Source organism: Plasmodium coatneyi, chromosome 10 (assembly GCF_001680005.1).
Source record: "Plasmodium coatneyi strain Hackeri chromosome 10, complete sequence".
NCBI lineage: Eukaryota > Apicomplexa > Aconoidasida > Haemosporida > Plasmodiidae > Plasmodium > Plasmodium coatneyi.
This window is the reverse complement of record NC_033565.1, coordinates 378,179-394,832: the sequence shown is the minus strand read 5'-3', so window position 1 is coordinate 394,832 and position 16,654 is coordinate 378,179. Positions and strand designations below refer to the sequence as shown.

Here is a 16,654-nt window from a genome sequence, read left to right as displayed (position 1 = left end):
AAAGAGAAAGAAAAGAAAGAAAGAAAAGAAGAAAAGAAAAGAAAAGAAAGAAAAGAAAAGAAAAGAAAAGAAAAGAAAAGAAAAGAAAAGAAAAGAAAAGAAAAGAAAAGAAAAGAAAAGAAAGAAAAGAAAAAGAAAAGAAAAGAAAAGAAAAGAAAAAGAAAAGAAAAGAAAAGAAAAGAAAAGAAAAGAAAAGAAAAGAAAAGAAAAGAAAAGAAAAGAAAGAAAGAAAAGAAAAGAAAAGAAAAGAAAAGAAAAGAAAAAGAAAAGAAAAGAAAAGAAAAGAAAAGAAAAGAAAAGAAAAGAAAAGAAAAGAAAAAGAAAAGAAAAGAAAAGAAAAAGAAAAGAAAAGAAAAAAGAAAAGAAAAGAAAAGAAAAGAAAAGAAAAGAAAAAAGAAAAGAAAAGAAAAGAAAAGAAAAGAAAAGAAAAAAAAAAAAGGAGGAAAAAATAGAGATGAATGAATCAGTGGGAGGGTATAGCATTTCGCATTTAGGGTGTGTAAGATTTCACACTTATGGTTCGGGATTTGAGATTGTGAGAATAACAATATGGCCCTTTGTTTAATAATTTAGGGGTGTATGTGCACCCGGAAGGGTGCATAAAAAAGAAAAAAAAAAATTGTGAAGGAAAATTTTCCAAAAAAAGAAAAAATTGCCCTAATATAAATTTTGTCACACAGAAAAATTTGCACAAAAAAAAAAATTGTTGTCCAAAAAAAGAAAAAAAAATGCCCTAAATATAAATTTTGTCACACAGAAAGAATTGTCAAAAAAAAAAAAAAAATGTCAACAAGAAATTGCCCAAAGGAAAAAAATGCCCTAATATAAATTTGTCAAAAAAATTGCAAAAAGAAATGTCAAGAAAATTGTCCAAAAGAATTGCCCTAATATAAATTTTGTCACACAGAAAAAATTGCGAATAAAAAAAAAGGAAGGAAGGAACCATGTTTTGTGTGCGCGTCCGTATAAATGTAAGGTGAAAGGTAAATTAATAATTCAAAAACAGATCTTTACTGTATACAATGTAAGGTGGAGTGAGGATTCCTTTTTAATCTGTTAATTATATAATACAAATGAATAGTTAGCAATAAAAAATGTGAGCAATAGTGGAACACGCGAATTTAGCGCGTGTAATATAAGTATAATACCTTTGGGGAAAGAATTATATTCATATGTGCGAAATAAGTAATACATATATGGGAATATAATGCTGAGAATGGAATAATGGAATATTGTGTAAGTCTATAAGTAAAATATAATATGGTTCTCCAATCTTTTACTCTAAAAGGAAAAGGGAAAAAGAAAGAAAAAAACAAAATGATATCTTTCAGGAAAGTTGCATTATTGAGCTTGATACTTTGTTTCCTGCAACATTCAGACTATGTACAATAATAGATACTACATTTCAAGAATTTCTACATCTATTACCATTATTTTTTATCTTCCTGCTAGGAAATGAAAAATTCCTTTTTCTTCTATTTTTTTGTACCGCAGCTTCTATATGCTGTATAAATTATGGGTATATTTTCTTAGTATGTTAGGTAACTGTGCGAGGTACTTTACAAGGAATTATAAATAGCCAGAATGGAGCTGTGGATGGAAGTGTAATGACGCTATTAACAGATGAAAGTTATAAAGGAACGCAGGAGCCAAATAAATTTCCCGAAAATCACAGTGGGATCCCCCCTATGAACAATGAACCGGGTGAACCGTCAGAAAAGACAGGTCTAAAGGTAAATTCAAGGAATTCACAATATATAAAGGGAAAAATCAAAGGCGAAAGTATGAAAAACGGACTTAGAGTACTTCTGACAAAGTTAACATGTCGTGAAAACAGGCGCAAGAATTTTTTACTGTTTACATTGGTCACTTTCGTCCCCTATTTATTCACACTATATTATTCGAGCTCCGGTGTAAAACCTTCTGCTGCCCTTATATCAAAATATTCGGGAACTGCAGAAACTTTTAGTACCGTCCTTGCAAAATATTCGGCGGCCCTTGTCGTAATATGCACAGTCTCCCTAATAATGAGATATATTATATTGAGCATAGTATTAAGATTCCATTATTGCGGAACAAGGAAAAATATATAGGATGAAACTTAGAAATGTGGAAATTCTCTTAAAGCAATGAACATTCGGCGTAGGAACATTTAAGGAGTAGGGAGAAGTACGCATTACGCTATGTTATTGAATACACTATACAAGAACCCGAACCTCTTCTTTTTTTTTTTCCCTTATTTACTTAAAATTCATAATATAAAGAAGAATTATTTCATGGAACAACTTAGACTAAACGGAAACTATTGTATATTCAATAAATATTCTTACACCCTTACAAATTTTTCACTCTAATAAAAAATAGATGTAAGAAATATTTGCATGAGGGGAGCCCTAAAATAAATTGAACACACTTCTGATTCATTTTCTGCACCCAGCGTACAAGGAAAGTTTAAATGAAAGAAAATGAAATAATTAAAGTACTACAAGTAATGTGGAGGAATTATAAGTTCTATTTATACTGATGACATATGAACATACCATATAAACACGCAATTCATGAATTAGGACAATTTAAGAGCAATAATAATATTGTTTCCTATATGAAATATTTCCCGTCATTATAATTCAGAAGAAGGAAACTATGTAGTACTTATAATTTACAAAAACAGTGCGTTCTATCTGTAATTTAAAGAAAATAACATATTACTTATTTATCGGATAGAAACATTCATTTAATGTTACATGTTTTGATAACCTACCATCCCGCGATCCCCCCCATTATTTCTTCTTCCCCCGGGTTGTCTTGTGTACGCAGTAGGAGAAGGTACTGTAGTGGGATCAAATGTGGAATCTGTTTCTGAACTTCCTGTGAAGTCCACTGTTGAAGTTTCTGTTAACTCGTTCAAGTTGTGATGTCCAGCTGATCTTCTCTTTCTTCTGTTGCTTCTTCCTCCTCCATTTCCAGAAAAGTGGTTACCAAACCAAGAAGACCATGGTTTATACTGAAGGAAATAAAAGGGGTTAAGGAAGGTCGGCGGTTAGAACGTTTAGGCGATAGAAGGAAGATTGTTAGGTGGGTGGTAAGTGGAAGGAAGGTTGTTAGGTGGTAGGTGGGTTCTTAGGCCTTAGAAGGATGATTCTTAGGGTGATGGAAAGAAGGTTGTTAGGGGTGTTAGAAGGAAGTTTGTTAGGGGTGGTAGGTGGGTTGTTAGGATGGTGGAAGGAAGGTTCTGTTAGGTGGGTGGAAGGAATGTTGTTAGGGGTAGTAGAATGAAGGGTTTAGGGGTGTTAGAATGGAAGGTTGTTAGGTGATAATGGTGGTAGGTAGGTTGTTAGGTGATAATGGTGGTAGGTGGGTTGTTAGGTGATAGGGTCTAAGGAGGAAAGGAAGGAAATGTGGTCTAAGGAGGAGGATGGAAGGGGTCGAAGGAGGGTCTAAGGGGGGTGTAAGGATGAAGTGGTCTAAGAAGGGTCTAAGGAAGAAGGAAAGGAGCTATAAGGAAGGGAAGGTTGTATATTAATAGTATTGTTAAAATTTTCAATTTTAGCTATAATTTTACCTTATATAGAAGGAATAGGGCAGCTGGTAATTCTAATGCTGCTAAGGTACCAAAAGCAGAAGAAAGAGAAGAAGCTTTATTTGCTTGAAGAATCGCTTCGTCTAGCTTGAGTTGTGTGGATTGTTTTGCTGCTTCTGCACGCGATTTTACATCCTGTGCAGAGTTTATTTCGGATTCTAAGTTTGATAGTTTCTGTTCAATGTCTGCCTTACGTGGATTCCAGAAATTATTACAGTATCCACTCTGATTATTACACCCTCCGCTCATATAATTCTTTGCTTCTTTAACTTTCTCGAGGTAATTGGTGAAGTTCATATTATGGTTAGTATTATAGTGCTGTAGATATTCCTTTATATTACTGTAGTCATAAAGGAAGTCATATGTTATTTTCATATGGTCGAAGAATTCTTTTCCAATAGGATTACAGGGAATTTCAAAATTTCCATTCCAACATTTTTCCTGTATACTTCTGCAAATAGTTTGTAGAAGAGTCTTGATATTGTTCTCCTCAAGAATACTGAATAATACGTCTCCTATCCAGTAGTATAGAAAATGGCAAGGTTCCTTATTGGAATATGTATTCTTCTGGTGCTCATACATTGAGGACACATAACATACTGCCTTATTAACTTGGTTAAAATAACTTTCTGCACTGGCATTTGTTTCCAAAGCATTTTTTATACCCTCCACACATTCTTTACTATCTGTCCATGTGCTCCTCCTAAAGGGACCATAGAACAATACTTCTGAGGGTAAACTCTTTAAAAATGGTGCCTACAAGTATAATTAACAGTATATATATATATTCTTACATTCCTTATTTCATTCTACACTATATCATATTATATATAAAATATTGTATGTTTATTATGTGGTCGTTTGTAGTGTAAAAGGGGGAAGGAAGGGGTGTTAAGCGTAAAGGGGAAATAATTCCTCCTACACCCCATCCTTCCACACCCCCTCCCAGCCAACATTGTCCCCCTCCCTCAATATTCTTCCTTTCATATTTTTCCCTTACCGTTGGTTCTGATGCCATGGTTTGATTTATGTGTATATTTCTGTATGCTGTGAACTTATTCTCAAAATTATTAGTACATTCAAAAAAAGGGGGAAAGTATAAATACTGCTCCAGTTCGATATTGATTATTGATGAATAGGAATATGAATATGAAATATGGATGAGCATGAATATTGAAATTTTTGCACTCTCTCTCTGTGAAAACAACACTACACATTCCTTCAATTTTTTCAAACAATGATAACACATACATGTACATGTATCAGAATCATTACATATGTATGACTAATAGTACAAGGTAAAGAATAAAATGTGTTAAAGGAATTGTAGAATAAATGAAGAGCGGAATGATTAAATTTTTTATATATTCCTTTATTTATTATATTATTGGACTATAGGTGATTATTATGAACGTTATGTTATTATTCTTATGTTTCCGTATTGTTGTGTACATGGGAACGCAATATCTCCTATTGCGAAAAATTTCATTATGTATGGTTGGTGTAAGTTTTAATTGTTATGTTTTAAAAGAAGGGGGAGCGGGGAAGGAGTTGACTGTTGTTGCTCATTAGAAAATATTGTTAAAAATTCATATTGCAGTATACAGTTTATGCATATGTGCAGAGAGGGAGAGAGCATACATTCTTCCTTCCTCCTGCCCTCTCTCCATCAATGTGTACATGAATTTATTCACATATATTTATACACTATTCACATATATATATTTACACTATTCCCATAGTTTACTATTCACATATTTATTCATTCAATATGTATTAGTTCATTGTGGAGGTAGCTTCTTTTTTTTTTCTTTTTTTCTTTTGGGGGACCTTTTTATCTTTTTTTTATTTTAAAAATTTTGTGTTTCCTTCTTTCTTCTTTTAAAGAATATAAAAGGAAGGAAAAATAAAAGAAAAAGGAAAGAAGAAATAAGAAGGAAAGAAGGAAAAAAAGAAAAGAAAGAATGAAGGAAAAGTGTCATTTTGCTCCTTTCCTAACACACACTGTATATATAAACTGTGCGTGGTGTTATTTATTGTCCCTTCCGTGGAAGTGGAACATCATATTAATTCAGTGTTACATTTCAAAATGTGATGTGTTGTGTTCTTACATGCGTTGATAACGTATATTTATATTATGCCATCCTGTTCTATTATTATTTGTTCTTCCCCTACTGAGTCGTGTGTTATATACGGTAGAATGGTCTATAGAATTGTCTGATGTTGAGAGATTTGATATTGAACCCATCGTTGTGGAATATTCCGTGGAACTGTCAGTTAAAGTATCAAAGTGTTGACGTCCTATCGTTGTTGTTGTTCTTTTTTTTATGATTTCACTGTTGCTCCTTCCCGCGCTGTTACCAAATTGGTCACGAAGCCAAAGGGGTAGGAGACCGTACTAATAATGAAAAGGAAGAGAGGGGGTGGGAATTTGTATTATATATATATGTATAGTGTACAGTCTTATTTATGTGTATTTCTTGTACTTTTAAGTGTGCAATGTGTTAATTACAATTGTATGAACAATTGTAATTACAACTATAATTACAATTACAATTGTCCATTATAATTACTGTTACAATTATAATTGTCCATTGTAATTATAATTACTATTACAATTCTAATGGGCAATTACAATGGATAATTGTAATTATAATTATGTAGTATTACTTTATATAGAAAGAAAAGAACTTCTGGTAGTCCTATTGCTGCTGTAAGTCCACCAGACACAGCACCAGGGACGACACCAGGATTATCAGCTTGTTCCCCTTCTTTTCTGTGACTACCACCACCGTCCCTTCCATCCTAGGAGTAGTCGGATTACCAACACATGCTTACTTCTTTTTATATAAGGTAAAAGTTACAATTATATATAAAAAAAATAATAAAAATAACATAACTAATAATAACTCATATATGTGTGCACATACACACACACAATAACTAATGTGTGAACACATGCACACACAAATACACGGACACACATTGTCAGTTGTCCTTTGTCGTGTCGTCTGTTAACGTGTAGTGTTGCTGCCGTCTTACGGATCTTTTATTTTTTCCTCTTTGTCTTGGTAAATTACATATTGGAGAAAATGTTAACGTACACTAATATGAAGAGGAAATAAATCGTGCCACCATTTAAATTAATACATTAAAATAATACATAATAATATGGACGGGCACTATCATACATTTTGTATAGAACATTTAGATTTTGACTTACTAACTATATAGAACAATAATATAAAAACAATGTTATACACACATACTCATATAAAGATTCGTTATTTCCCTTCCATCCACCCATAACAACCTTTCTTCCACCCATGTAATACCTTCCAACTATTCTGTTTTTTCAGATTTGTTTTGTGTGAGTAAAGCAACCTTCTCTTCTGTAGATGGTTTGCATTTTAGTATTTTATTGGACAAATTCTTTCCTTCCTTGGAAAACCAAAATTTCCGAAGGACGAAAATGATTACTAACCCAAGGATTAAATAAACTATGAGGTCGATTACATATAACCAATTGGCGTCTGACGCCCCTGGAATAACAGTAATAAGCGAGTTCAAAATACTTGGAATCCATACATAAAGGAAAGGTATACTTATTACGACAGGCAACCATTCATGTGTTTTCACCTCCCCACGAAATAATCTACAAAACAGTCGATCTCGCCAGCTTTTTTCCTTTCCTTTTGTTGAACATGGTGCATTTGGATTTGGCTGTTTGTTGTTCTTATCACAAGAAGGTGATGGTGTAGTTGGATTTGGTTGTTTGTTTGACCCCGTGGCGTCACCTTTTTCCTTTAACAGTGTGCCCACACCTTCTCCTAAGGTGGTACTTCTCTTTTTTGTTTCGACACCCTTGTATGATGTGCTTATAGCACTCACCTAAAAGATAAAAAAAAGAGAAAGAAGGAGAAGGGTTGTTAGGGATGGTAAGTGGAAGGAAGGCTGTTAGGGGTGATGGAAATTTTTTTTTTTTCCAACACACCCTACTTTTTTTTTCAATTTTTAGTGCTAAAAGAGCGTAAAAAAGATTTTTAATCATAATAAATATATATGTTCGTCAAATTTCAACAATTTAATAGTAACTGTCATACATGGTGGTTAGGGTATTGCCATGAGCAATATACGAAGATGAGCATTAAATATTTTAGAGTTGCCATTTTTTTGCTTGCTTCCTTTTTTATGTATATTAGTACGTTATATGATTACTTTTCTTCTTTTTTTTTTTTATTATTAGTAAACATTAATAAAATAGAGTGCGTTTGTAGTTCGCGATTTACTGCTCTTTCTTTTTTAAGTGTGTGAATGTAACTTTAATAAACTTTTATTTCTAAATTTAAAATTAAAATGCACAATAATTAATACGAAAAATGTTATGATTAAAAATAATGAAAAACTATTTCATTTTAGGACATAATTCTACTATTTCAGAAGTAGTTGAAGTGGTTCGTATTCTTTTTTTTTTTTTGTACAAAAAGAGAGAGAGCTAGTGAGAGAGCGAAGGAAAAAATATATTAATGTGAGCACTTTTTCTCAATTATATGTTGCATTTCTAACGTTGTAATAAGAGCGAATTGTGCATTACATATTTTGAGCATATTAGAAAAATTATAAATAGAGTTGTATAGGTGTACAGCGTTGCGTTGTATATGTGCATGTGTTTGCGTATGTACGCTGAAAATTTTGCTGCTTTTATTTCAGATATAAGGGTGAATATAAAACAATTAAAAGAAAAGTTACATTTTTTGCATGTTCGAATGAGTTCGCTTTCTTTTTTTTGCATGTGTTATAAGGAAGGAAATGGAATGGATTTTTTTTTTTTAAGTATAGCACGACAGATTTAAAGTATTATAGTGTGTACTCCTGTATTAGAGTGTCTGGTGTGGTATTATTAGTGTGGTGTATTATTAGAGTGTGGTATTTGTGTGGTGATATTATTAGTGTATACTATTAGTATAGTATTAGTGTAGTGTGGTGTTAGTGTGGTGGTATTATTATTAGAGTGTGGTGTGGTTGTTAGGGTGGTGTTGTTGTTAGGGTGGTGTTGTTGTTAGGGTGGTGTTGTTGTTAGGGTGGTGTTGTTGTTAGGGTGGTGTTGTTGTTAGGGTGGTGTTGTTGTTAGGGTGGTATTATTATTAGAGTGTGTGGTGTGGTGTGGTGGTGTATTATTAGAATGTTGTGTTAGTGTAGTGTAGTATAGTGTAGTATAGTGTAGTAGTAGTGTAGAGTCCTTTTTTTTCATTTTTGTCACACTTAGTGGTGGGAGGATGGGAGGACAGCACTATTATATGCGCTGATCTATATACGTTGATACATGATATTTTTTGGTCGCCTATTACTATTATTTGTTATTCCTGCTACTGTTTTTCTCCTTTTAGATGGCCCTTCAAATATGGTAGATGCTCTATCTGACATGGAATTTGTTGTTGACACGTCGTCTACTGTAGAATACTCGGTGGAATATATGGTTGAACTGTCTGCTGCTGTTAATGTGTCGAGGTCCCTTCGGACGGATCTTCCTTTTCTTGTGTTGCTTCTATTGTTATTTGTGCTTCCTCGTCCTCCACCAGAATAGTTACTAAACCAAGATGGTAGCAGCTTGTACTGAAAAGAAAGAAATGGGACGGTAGGGGTGAAAATGTGTACCATATATATATGTGTACATGTCCACACATATATACATATGTACATATATATGTATATATGTATATATATATGTGTACTATATATGTGTACAAGTGTGTATTGTATATATATAGTATGTGTATATATATGTATGTTTATATCTATGTACATGTACAACACAAATATATGTATTTTTTTCCCTAAACGTAAGGAGAATAATTGACGTAATTATTACTTTATATAAAAGGAATACCATTGTTGGTAATCCTACTAATGCGGTGCCTAGTGTAGAAGATACGATTGGAGCGACGGTGCTGCTGCTGCTTCGAGCAGCAGGAACACCACTGCGTGCAGAGGAAGCTTCTACTCCATTGACTATTGCACAAGCCTCTTCAGTTGAATTTTGTTGGCAGTATTTTGCATAGGTAGTCTTGAATTTGGTACAATATGGATCAGTAGGGTTAGTACCACCGTTCTTACATTTCTCTTCCACATTAGTAGGAACACTTGGAGTAGTGGTTCTGTACGTCCTACGATAATAATCACTACAGGATTCATAATACTTTTTTAATTTGTCTCCCTTTGGTTCATAGTCCTGTTGGAGGTCGAATTTTGTTTTATTTTCATTGAAGACATCTTTGCTACTATGGTGACCTAGGGAACCGCATTCATTTTCACCAGGAGTAGCCTTCAATTGCTGGTATATTTTACTCATAGCATCTGAGATTGAACCCAAAGCACATTGCACAAATAGTGTGTCCCCTAACCAATAATAGAAATAATCGCAGATAGTATTATCAACGGACTGTGATTGTTCATCTTTTATTTTATGTACGAGGTTCCATGCACCTTCAATTGTGCTCAGCCAATTTTTAAAATCTGCATACCCAGTTACGTTAGTCAATGGTGCAGTGGCCAATGTATTAGAGCCCGTAGACGCAGTTCCCCCCTTTTCCAACATCTCATAGATCCATTCGGAATATAAAGTACGTGTTCCACTTTGTCCCTACAGGTGTTATTGGAAAGGTGTATATATATATATAGATATATGTATGTATTCTTTAAGTGTCCGTTATATTGTGGATAAAAGATTACATGTATATGGAATTATGCACATTAAACAGAAAAACATATTTCCATTGTTCCCCATTACCGGTGTCATTGTTCAAATGTGTATATTTCTGTATATATATCGTAAATTTATTCTACAGTGGTTTATGTGTGTTTATACAGAATAAATACATGAGAACTTTGCTTCCTCCATAATTGCGATACTCCAATTTTTTTTTCTTTTTTTTTTTTTATTAATGCATATTCCTAATTTTTTTAGGTATAAATAAAATATTATGTGCACATACATTAACATCATTATATGTATATATAATTAAAACCAAAAAGTAGGAATAAATGTACTAGTATAACAGAATAGGAACAGATGGGTCAAATTCTTCGAGTATCGCTTATCTATTTATTATACTTTGCAAGGTTTTGTGCAATTATATAGAATAGTGCATTACATTATTATTAATTTCTCCTATGTATTGTGCATATAGAAGAATGTACCTTCTCATAATAGAAATTTCTGCTAACCCATTTAATTTATGTTCAAAAGTTATTTAAAACTGCTACTTAAAAATTGCCTATGCATAGTAACGTACATTACATATATAACTTATTCCCCCTTTTGTGGATTGTGTGTCCTGCATTTCTATTCAGAAATGCAAATGGATGTATAAAATGGGAAAAAAAAAGAATTACACAATAAGAATAATCCCATTTATTCTTACAGCAGGAATCCATACTAAGGCGCTCCTTCCGTTTATGACCGCTGTGTAAAAATAATAATTTACTTTTTCTTTTTTCGTTTCTTCTTTATAATATGTAGTGCAGAACTTACATAGTAGCAACATACCCTATATACACATACACATGTATGCATCAAAATCGCACCGTACCGTATATAATTGAAGTATAAAAATATGAACAAATGCAATGGAGTAGAAAACTAAAAAAGGAAGAACGAATGGGCAGACTAGCTCAAAAAATGATGGTATATATACATATAATATAATGTAATGTGCAAACAGTTCTTCAGTACATATGAATAAATTATTTATAATAAATTTCTTCTTTAAGAGGAAAGAAGAAAAAGAAGAGAGGAGTTCCCATAACGGAACGATCATAAAAGGAAAGAAGTAAAAAAAAAGAAAAAAAGGGAACAAAAAAAGGAGGAGGGGAAAGGAAGGGGTCTAAGGAAGGAACGAGGGTCTAAGGGGGAAGATGGTAGTTGTTAGGGTGGTAGGTGGGTTGTTAGCTGGAAGGTTGTTAGCTGGAAGGTTGTTAGGGGTGGTGTTGTGTTAGGGTGGTGTTGTTAGGTGGTTGGTGGAAGGTAGGTTCCTAGGGGTATTAGAATGAAAGGGTATAAGGGGTGTGGGGGTAAGGTGTAGGGGTGTTAGAATAAAGGTTTAGGGGTGGTAGAATGGAAGGCTTAAGGGTTTCAGAACGATGGTTTAGGGCTGGAAGGAAGGGTGTAAGGGGTGCAGATTTGTGCGTTAGAGGTGGAAGGAAGGAAGAAAAGAAGAATAGGAAAGAAAAAAAAAGAGGTGTTTAATTCTTCTTTTTTTTTTCTTTCTCTTTGCAAAGAAATGCAGAGCATATTGTATGGACGAATAATTACGTCTTCTTTCTGATAAAAAGAATGAAAAGGAAAAAAAAAGGAAAATAAAGGGAAAATAAAAAGAAAGAAAAAAAAAAAATAAGAAAAGTCTGAGTATTTCCCTCTTTTTGTTTTAGAAGGAAGTACAGAAATTAAGAGACCTGTAGGGAGAGAATGAAATAGAAGGAAAAAATTACACAGGAAGAAATTTAAAAAACAAAAATAAAAAAGTAAAAGACCCAATCTACAACCCCTCAACCTAATTACACCAACAAGTACGACCGATTATAAGGTTGATTATAAAGGTGATAGTGATTGTCATACTGACTTTTTGAATGAAAAGGGAACAAAAAAATTACCAACGTTGTCCTTTCATCATCCTCATCATTATTATTTGAAACACATGAATTACATATCTTTTACTTGCATTCCTGCAGGCATACCTCCTCTGAATTGGACAATAAAATAAACGAGAAAATGGGCGAGACAGCAGAGGAGAAAGTGGAAGAATTCTTTAAGAGAAGATGGGTAAGCACAGTTCTTCCTCCTTATTTCTTTTATTTTAAAGAGTATTTAATAATAATGTATGCATTCCACTGCAGGTAGAAAGTAGTCGTTGGTGATAGGTAGTAGGTGGGTTGTTAGGGGTGGTAGGTGGAAGAAAGGTTGTTAGGGTGGTGGTAGGTGGAAGGAAGGTTGTATTAGGGGTGGTTGGTGGTAGGAAGGTTGCTAGGGGTGGTAGGTGGGTGGTACGGTGGAAGTAAGGTGGTAGGTTGGTACGTTTGTTGTTGTTAGGTGGTATGTGGAAGGAAGGTGGTGTTAGAGGTGCAAGTGGAAGGAAGAATTAGTGATATTTGAGTGATGTGGTGAGAGGTGGTAGAATAAGGGGTTAAGGGTGTGTTTATTCAGGTGAAGAACTGCTCGGATGACGGTTACCTACTATAAATAAAGGAGGAATCTCTAGTGGGAATAACTCCTCGATCCCCGTTCAGGCGTACACCTGGCCAAGCAGAAATGTGCGGGCGGTAGGATCCATCAGAAAAAGAAGAATAAGAAAGTAGAAAGAAAAAGAAAAAAAAGTGTGGAAAAAGAATAAAAAAAAAAAAAAATTGCATGACTTCTTATTGTTCATATAAATAAGTGCCTCGGCAAGAGGTGTAACAAACCACTCAAGTTCTTCCTATTTCATTAAGGATGGCATATTTTTAATCTCAAAAGGAAATTTAATGCTCTGTTGGAAAGGACTGGAGAAATTATTGCTGCATGTCAATGTGCTTATTCCTCTTTGTGATCATTGCTGTGATGTATAATAGAAGAGGAGCAATCAGAGCCGTCATGCAAAAACATTAGTTGATGGCATTGCGTCAAATTACTTTTATTTGTGGTCTAACCTGAAGCATACCGACACACACGGTGAAGATGCTCTTTTGCGGGGTGAACCATTTCGCCAGGAGAAAAGGATGTGCATCGAGTTCCCCAAGCAAATTGGGTGTTAATATCAGTTCAGTATTTTCGAATGGTTATTTTTTTTTATTAAAAAAAAAAAAATAAGGAGTAACAAAAATAGCTGCACACCAGCCAGTGCATGCAGAGGGGTTTCGCTCGTTTCCAGCGAGCACGAAGATGCGCAAAATGCGGGGAATTTCCCTTTCCCTTTTATTTCATTGATACAGAAGTATACATGTATGTATAAATATGTATGTACATATTTGTAGGTGTTTTTCCCCTTGGAAGGGTGGCTAGTTGCCCTTCAGATAATCGGAGAGTTCATCACGAATTTCCATTTCCCTAAGAGTGTACCCGATTATCAACTGCCAGAAACAGATATAAGTGAGCACAGAGCCACTTACATATATTAATTCATTGGACGAGTTTTTGTTAATGTTTAATGTCATGCCCTGTATTACTAATTCCACAATTTTTTTTGTTGCATCGAGGACCAGTGGTCCGATGTTGTCTGTCAGTGAACGGAGCTGCACATCTGTGAGTGACTTTATGTATGAAAGTAAATCGTCATTTAAAATGGTTTTATTTTCTTTTAATTTTTTTAACTGCATTTCTAAGGACTTAATTCTTTTCCGTAAAAATATAATATAATTCTTTGTGTTAATTATTGGGAAGTTATCGCTTTCGCCATTTTTTTCGCTCGAGGAGGATGTGCTCTCTGATGGTAATTGGTGACCCCCTTCCTCATAACTATACGGGTTACCATTCTGATCAAGGACATCATCACTGCTAAGATTATTCTGCAGGTTACTATTGGTTAGGGGTTCCCCATCAACGTTAGGGTTTTTTTGTATGTCTTCCCCTTCCTGGCTTGGTGCTTGGGGACTTCCATGTTCCGGCTTACTTAACTCACTCGCGTTGAGCGTTTCTTCTTCACTACTCTGGTTGATATTAGCAAATAAGCCATAAAAGGATTTTTTCAAATTGAACAAATCGTCCTCCTTTCTGTTTACAATATCATTTTGGTCATACAAGGATTCATTAAGACTGAGCCGATAATCTGCGTTCTTTATCATATACCCCGTGAGGATAATTTGGAGGAGAAAATTATAAATTTTGTCGTAGGTAATCAAAATAGAAGTTTCGATGGTGTACTTTTGAATATTTCCAATGATGTTAAAAATGATATTTTTTACAGCTTCTTTAACCCTTTCGGATGTGTTTTCAAAAAATCGGTTAATGAGCTCATTTGGGGGGATACTGCAAATTTTGTCAAAATATTTATTGTTGCTATTTTCGAAGGGTTTATTGTTCAAGGGGAAAAAGAGGGGGAAATCTTTCGTCGTTCTTTTCGATGAGAAGATATTATTTATGCTTTCATTTATTGAGGGGGGGTTCGAGGCGGCCCCGCTTTTCCTGTCGTCATAAAATTTACCATGCGCGTTTTCGCTGTTCTTACTGTTCGCGAAGAAGAGATTTCTCCCTTGAGCCCCTTCGTGGTCGTAGGGGTAATCCAGGTGGGTATCCCTCCTGTCATGTGCGCTGCGGTGTGCATGGGCGCCGTGTGTGTCTTCGTCGTCGTAGGTGTCGTACGAGTCGTAGTCTTCGTCATCATCATCGTCACTTTCCTCTTCATCCTCTTCCTCCTCAGCTTCTAGTTCCTCCTGATCTTTCCCATTTTGGACATCTTCTTCCTCTGTCCGAAGGTCCCTTCCTTCTTCCTTACTGTTATTTTCGCTACCCACGCCTCCACGCATAGAATCATTTTTCTCCGCAGGACTACCGCTTATCAATCCTTCCCCTCTTTTCCGCACATTCTTATCTAAATCTTTCAATATTTCCTTCTTCCTCTTTTCCTCGTAATACTTTTTCCACTTGTCGTTCTTTTCACCCGTTAGATTTTGTTCATCCTGCTTTTCACTTTCTCCTCCATCTTCACTATCTTTTGAAAAACTGTCCTTTCGAATGTCACTACTGAATATTTTGAACTTGTTTGGTGTCAAGAAGGACTTGCGGTTTGTTCTCAACAGGGCAACGGCGCCGCTGGGTACTTGACTTGGTGGGTGGTTCACCCTGTGGTGCTTCAAAATGAAACCCTTTGAAGATATCCTCTTACCCCTTGTGGACGAATTTCTGCACACAAATAAATACTTCTTTCTATTTTTCACGTGGATTTTATTTCGGTGGAATTCTTTGTCGAAGGTAACTATTTTTTTGTGACCCGTTACATGCTCAAATAGGAAGGTATACGCGACTGATAGGCCAAGGAAGCAATCGATGAGAAGTATGTAAATATGTCTTGGCATGATATACGTTTTTTGTGGTGGGCTGGGGTGTGGACTTCCCGTTTTAATTCGTTCGCCTTCGTTTGCGCTTCCGCCTGTTTGGGCTGCCTTTTTCTTTCGCCTTTCCCTTTTGGCTAGCCCCTCTCCACTGTTTCTTCACTCTGCCTCCCCCTTTGGTTTGTTTATTCCGTTTTTCCTGGGTGAAGGGGAAGCCATGCGGATGTGATTGTGAACATGGTAAAAGATGGTTGTTTTTTTTACTATGCTCTGTTCGCTTTGTCGGCTCCCTCAACTAGCTGCTCCCCAGTTTTCGCTATGTTGTTCTGCGCAAACACAAGCGTAAACATACGGACGTATGCAAGCACTTGTATGTGCTTATGGTTTTGTGTCACTCATTTGAGAACCATCTGGCACACGCGCGTTCCTTCTTCCTCTCCCTTTTTAAGAGTGTCAAAAAATGTCACCCAAGGGGGAGATAGCTTTAGTATTTTATGAATTAAAAAATTTTGAAAAAAAAAGAAACGTATAGCAATATTTTCTTTATTTTTTCCCCCAAATGACGTCCCCAAATAAGAATGTGCTTACAGTATTGCGGTGCTCAAACGAGACGTGAATTATTTTTAGGGAAACCATACTGGGCGTACCTCTGCTTAAGCGCACACGAACGAATCTGTTTATGTTAACATATACTCTTTTTTTAAGCACCCCGTTTGCAAATATTCAATAATAATGCGGGAACGGTATGCACACAACGTGACTTATATCCATACGTTAAAATTTCGATGCACGTACAACTCTATTCGCCCAGAATATTAAAAAAGATGGGGGTGCGGAAAAATAAGAGGTTATTCCCCAGGGAGATTAGCACTTTTAGATTGTTTAATGAGGAACGTAAGGGCGATCATCGCCTTCACGTATTTAAACGCATGTCCCCAGGCTCTTACAACATTTACAGAAAAAAAAAGGTTGCAAAAAAATGCCTTCCCTTTTGAAAGTTTTCTTTTTTGTTTATTTTAAATTATAGTGTGTACAAGATGGGTAACCTGACCATAG

General features: G+C 35.0%; 3 protein-coding genes across 3 annotated transcripts; all 3 read right to left on the bottom strand.

Moving 5' to 3' along the window:
* Nucleotides 1-3,334: 3,334 nt before the first annotated feature.
* Nucleotides 3,335-4,598, bottom strand: PCOAH_00028930 (KIR protein; the record flags this gene model as incomplete). Its single annotated transcript, XM_020059695.1, has 3 exons — nucleotides 3,335-3,376; nucleotides 3,563-4,321; nucleotides 4,581-4,598. The coding sequence occupies 3 exons, from the start codon at nucleotides 4,596-4,598 to the stop codon at nucleotides 3,335-3,337; spliced, it is 819 nt and encodes a 272-aa protein (XP_019915368.1).
* A 4,289-nt stretch (nucleotides 4,599-8,887) lies between these two features.
* On the bottom strand, nucleotides 8,888-9,929 carry PCOAH_00028920 (hypothetical protein; the record flags this gene model as incomplete). The annotated part of the gene is made up of 2 exons (XM_020059694.1): nucleotides 8,888-9,193; nucleotides 9,468-9,929. The coding sequence occupies 2 exons, from the start codon at nucleotides 9,927-9,929 to the stop codon at nucleotides 8,888-8,890; spliced, it is 768 nt and encodes a 255-aa protein (XP_019915318.1).
* A 3,680-nt stretch (nucleotides 9,930-13,609) lies between these two features.
* Nucleotides 13,610-15,622, bottom strand: PCOAH_00028910 (Uncharacterized protein; the record flags this gene model as incomplete). Its single annotated transcript, XM_020059693.1, has 1 exon — nucleotides 13,610-15,622. The coding sequence occupies one exon, from the start codon at nucleotides 15,620-15,622 to the stop codon at nucleotides 13,610-13,612; it is 2,013 nt and encodes a 670-aa protein (XP_019915369.1).
* Between the last annotated feature and the right edge of the window lie 1,032 nt (nucleotides 15,623-16,654).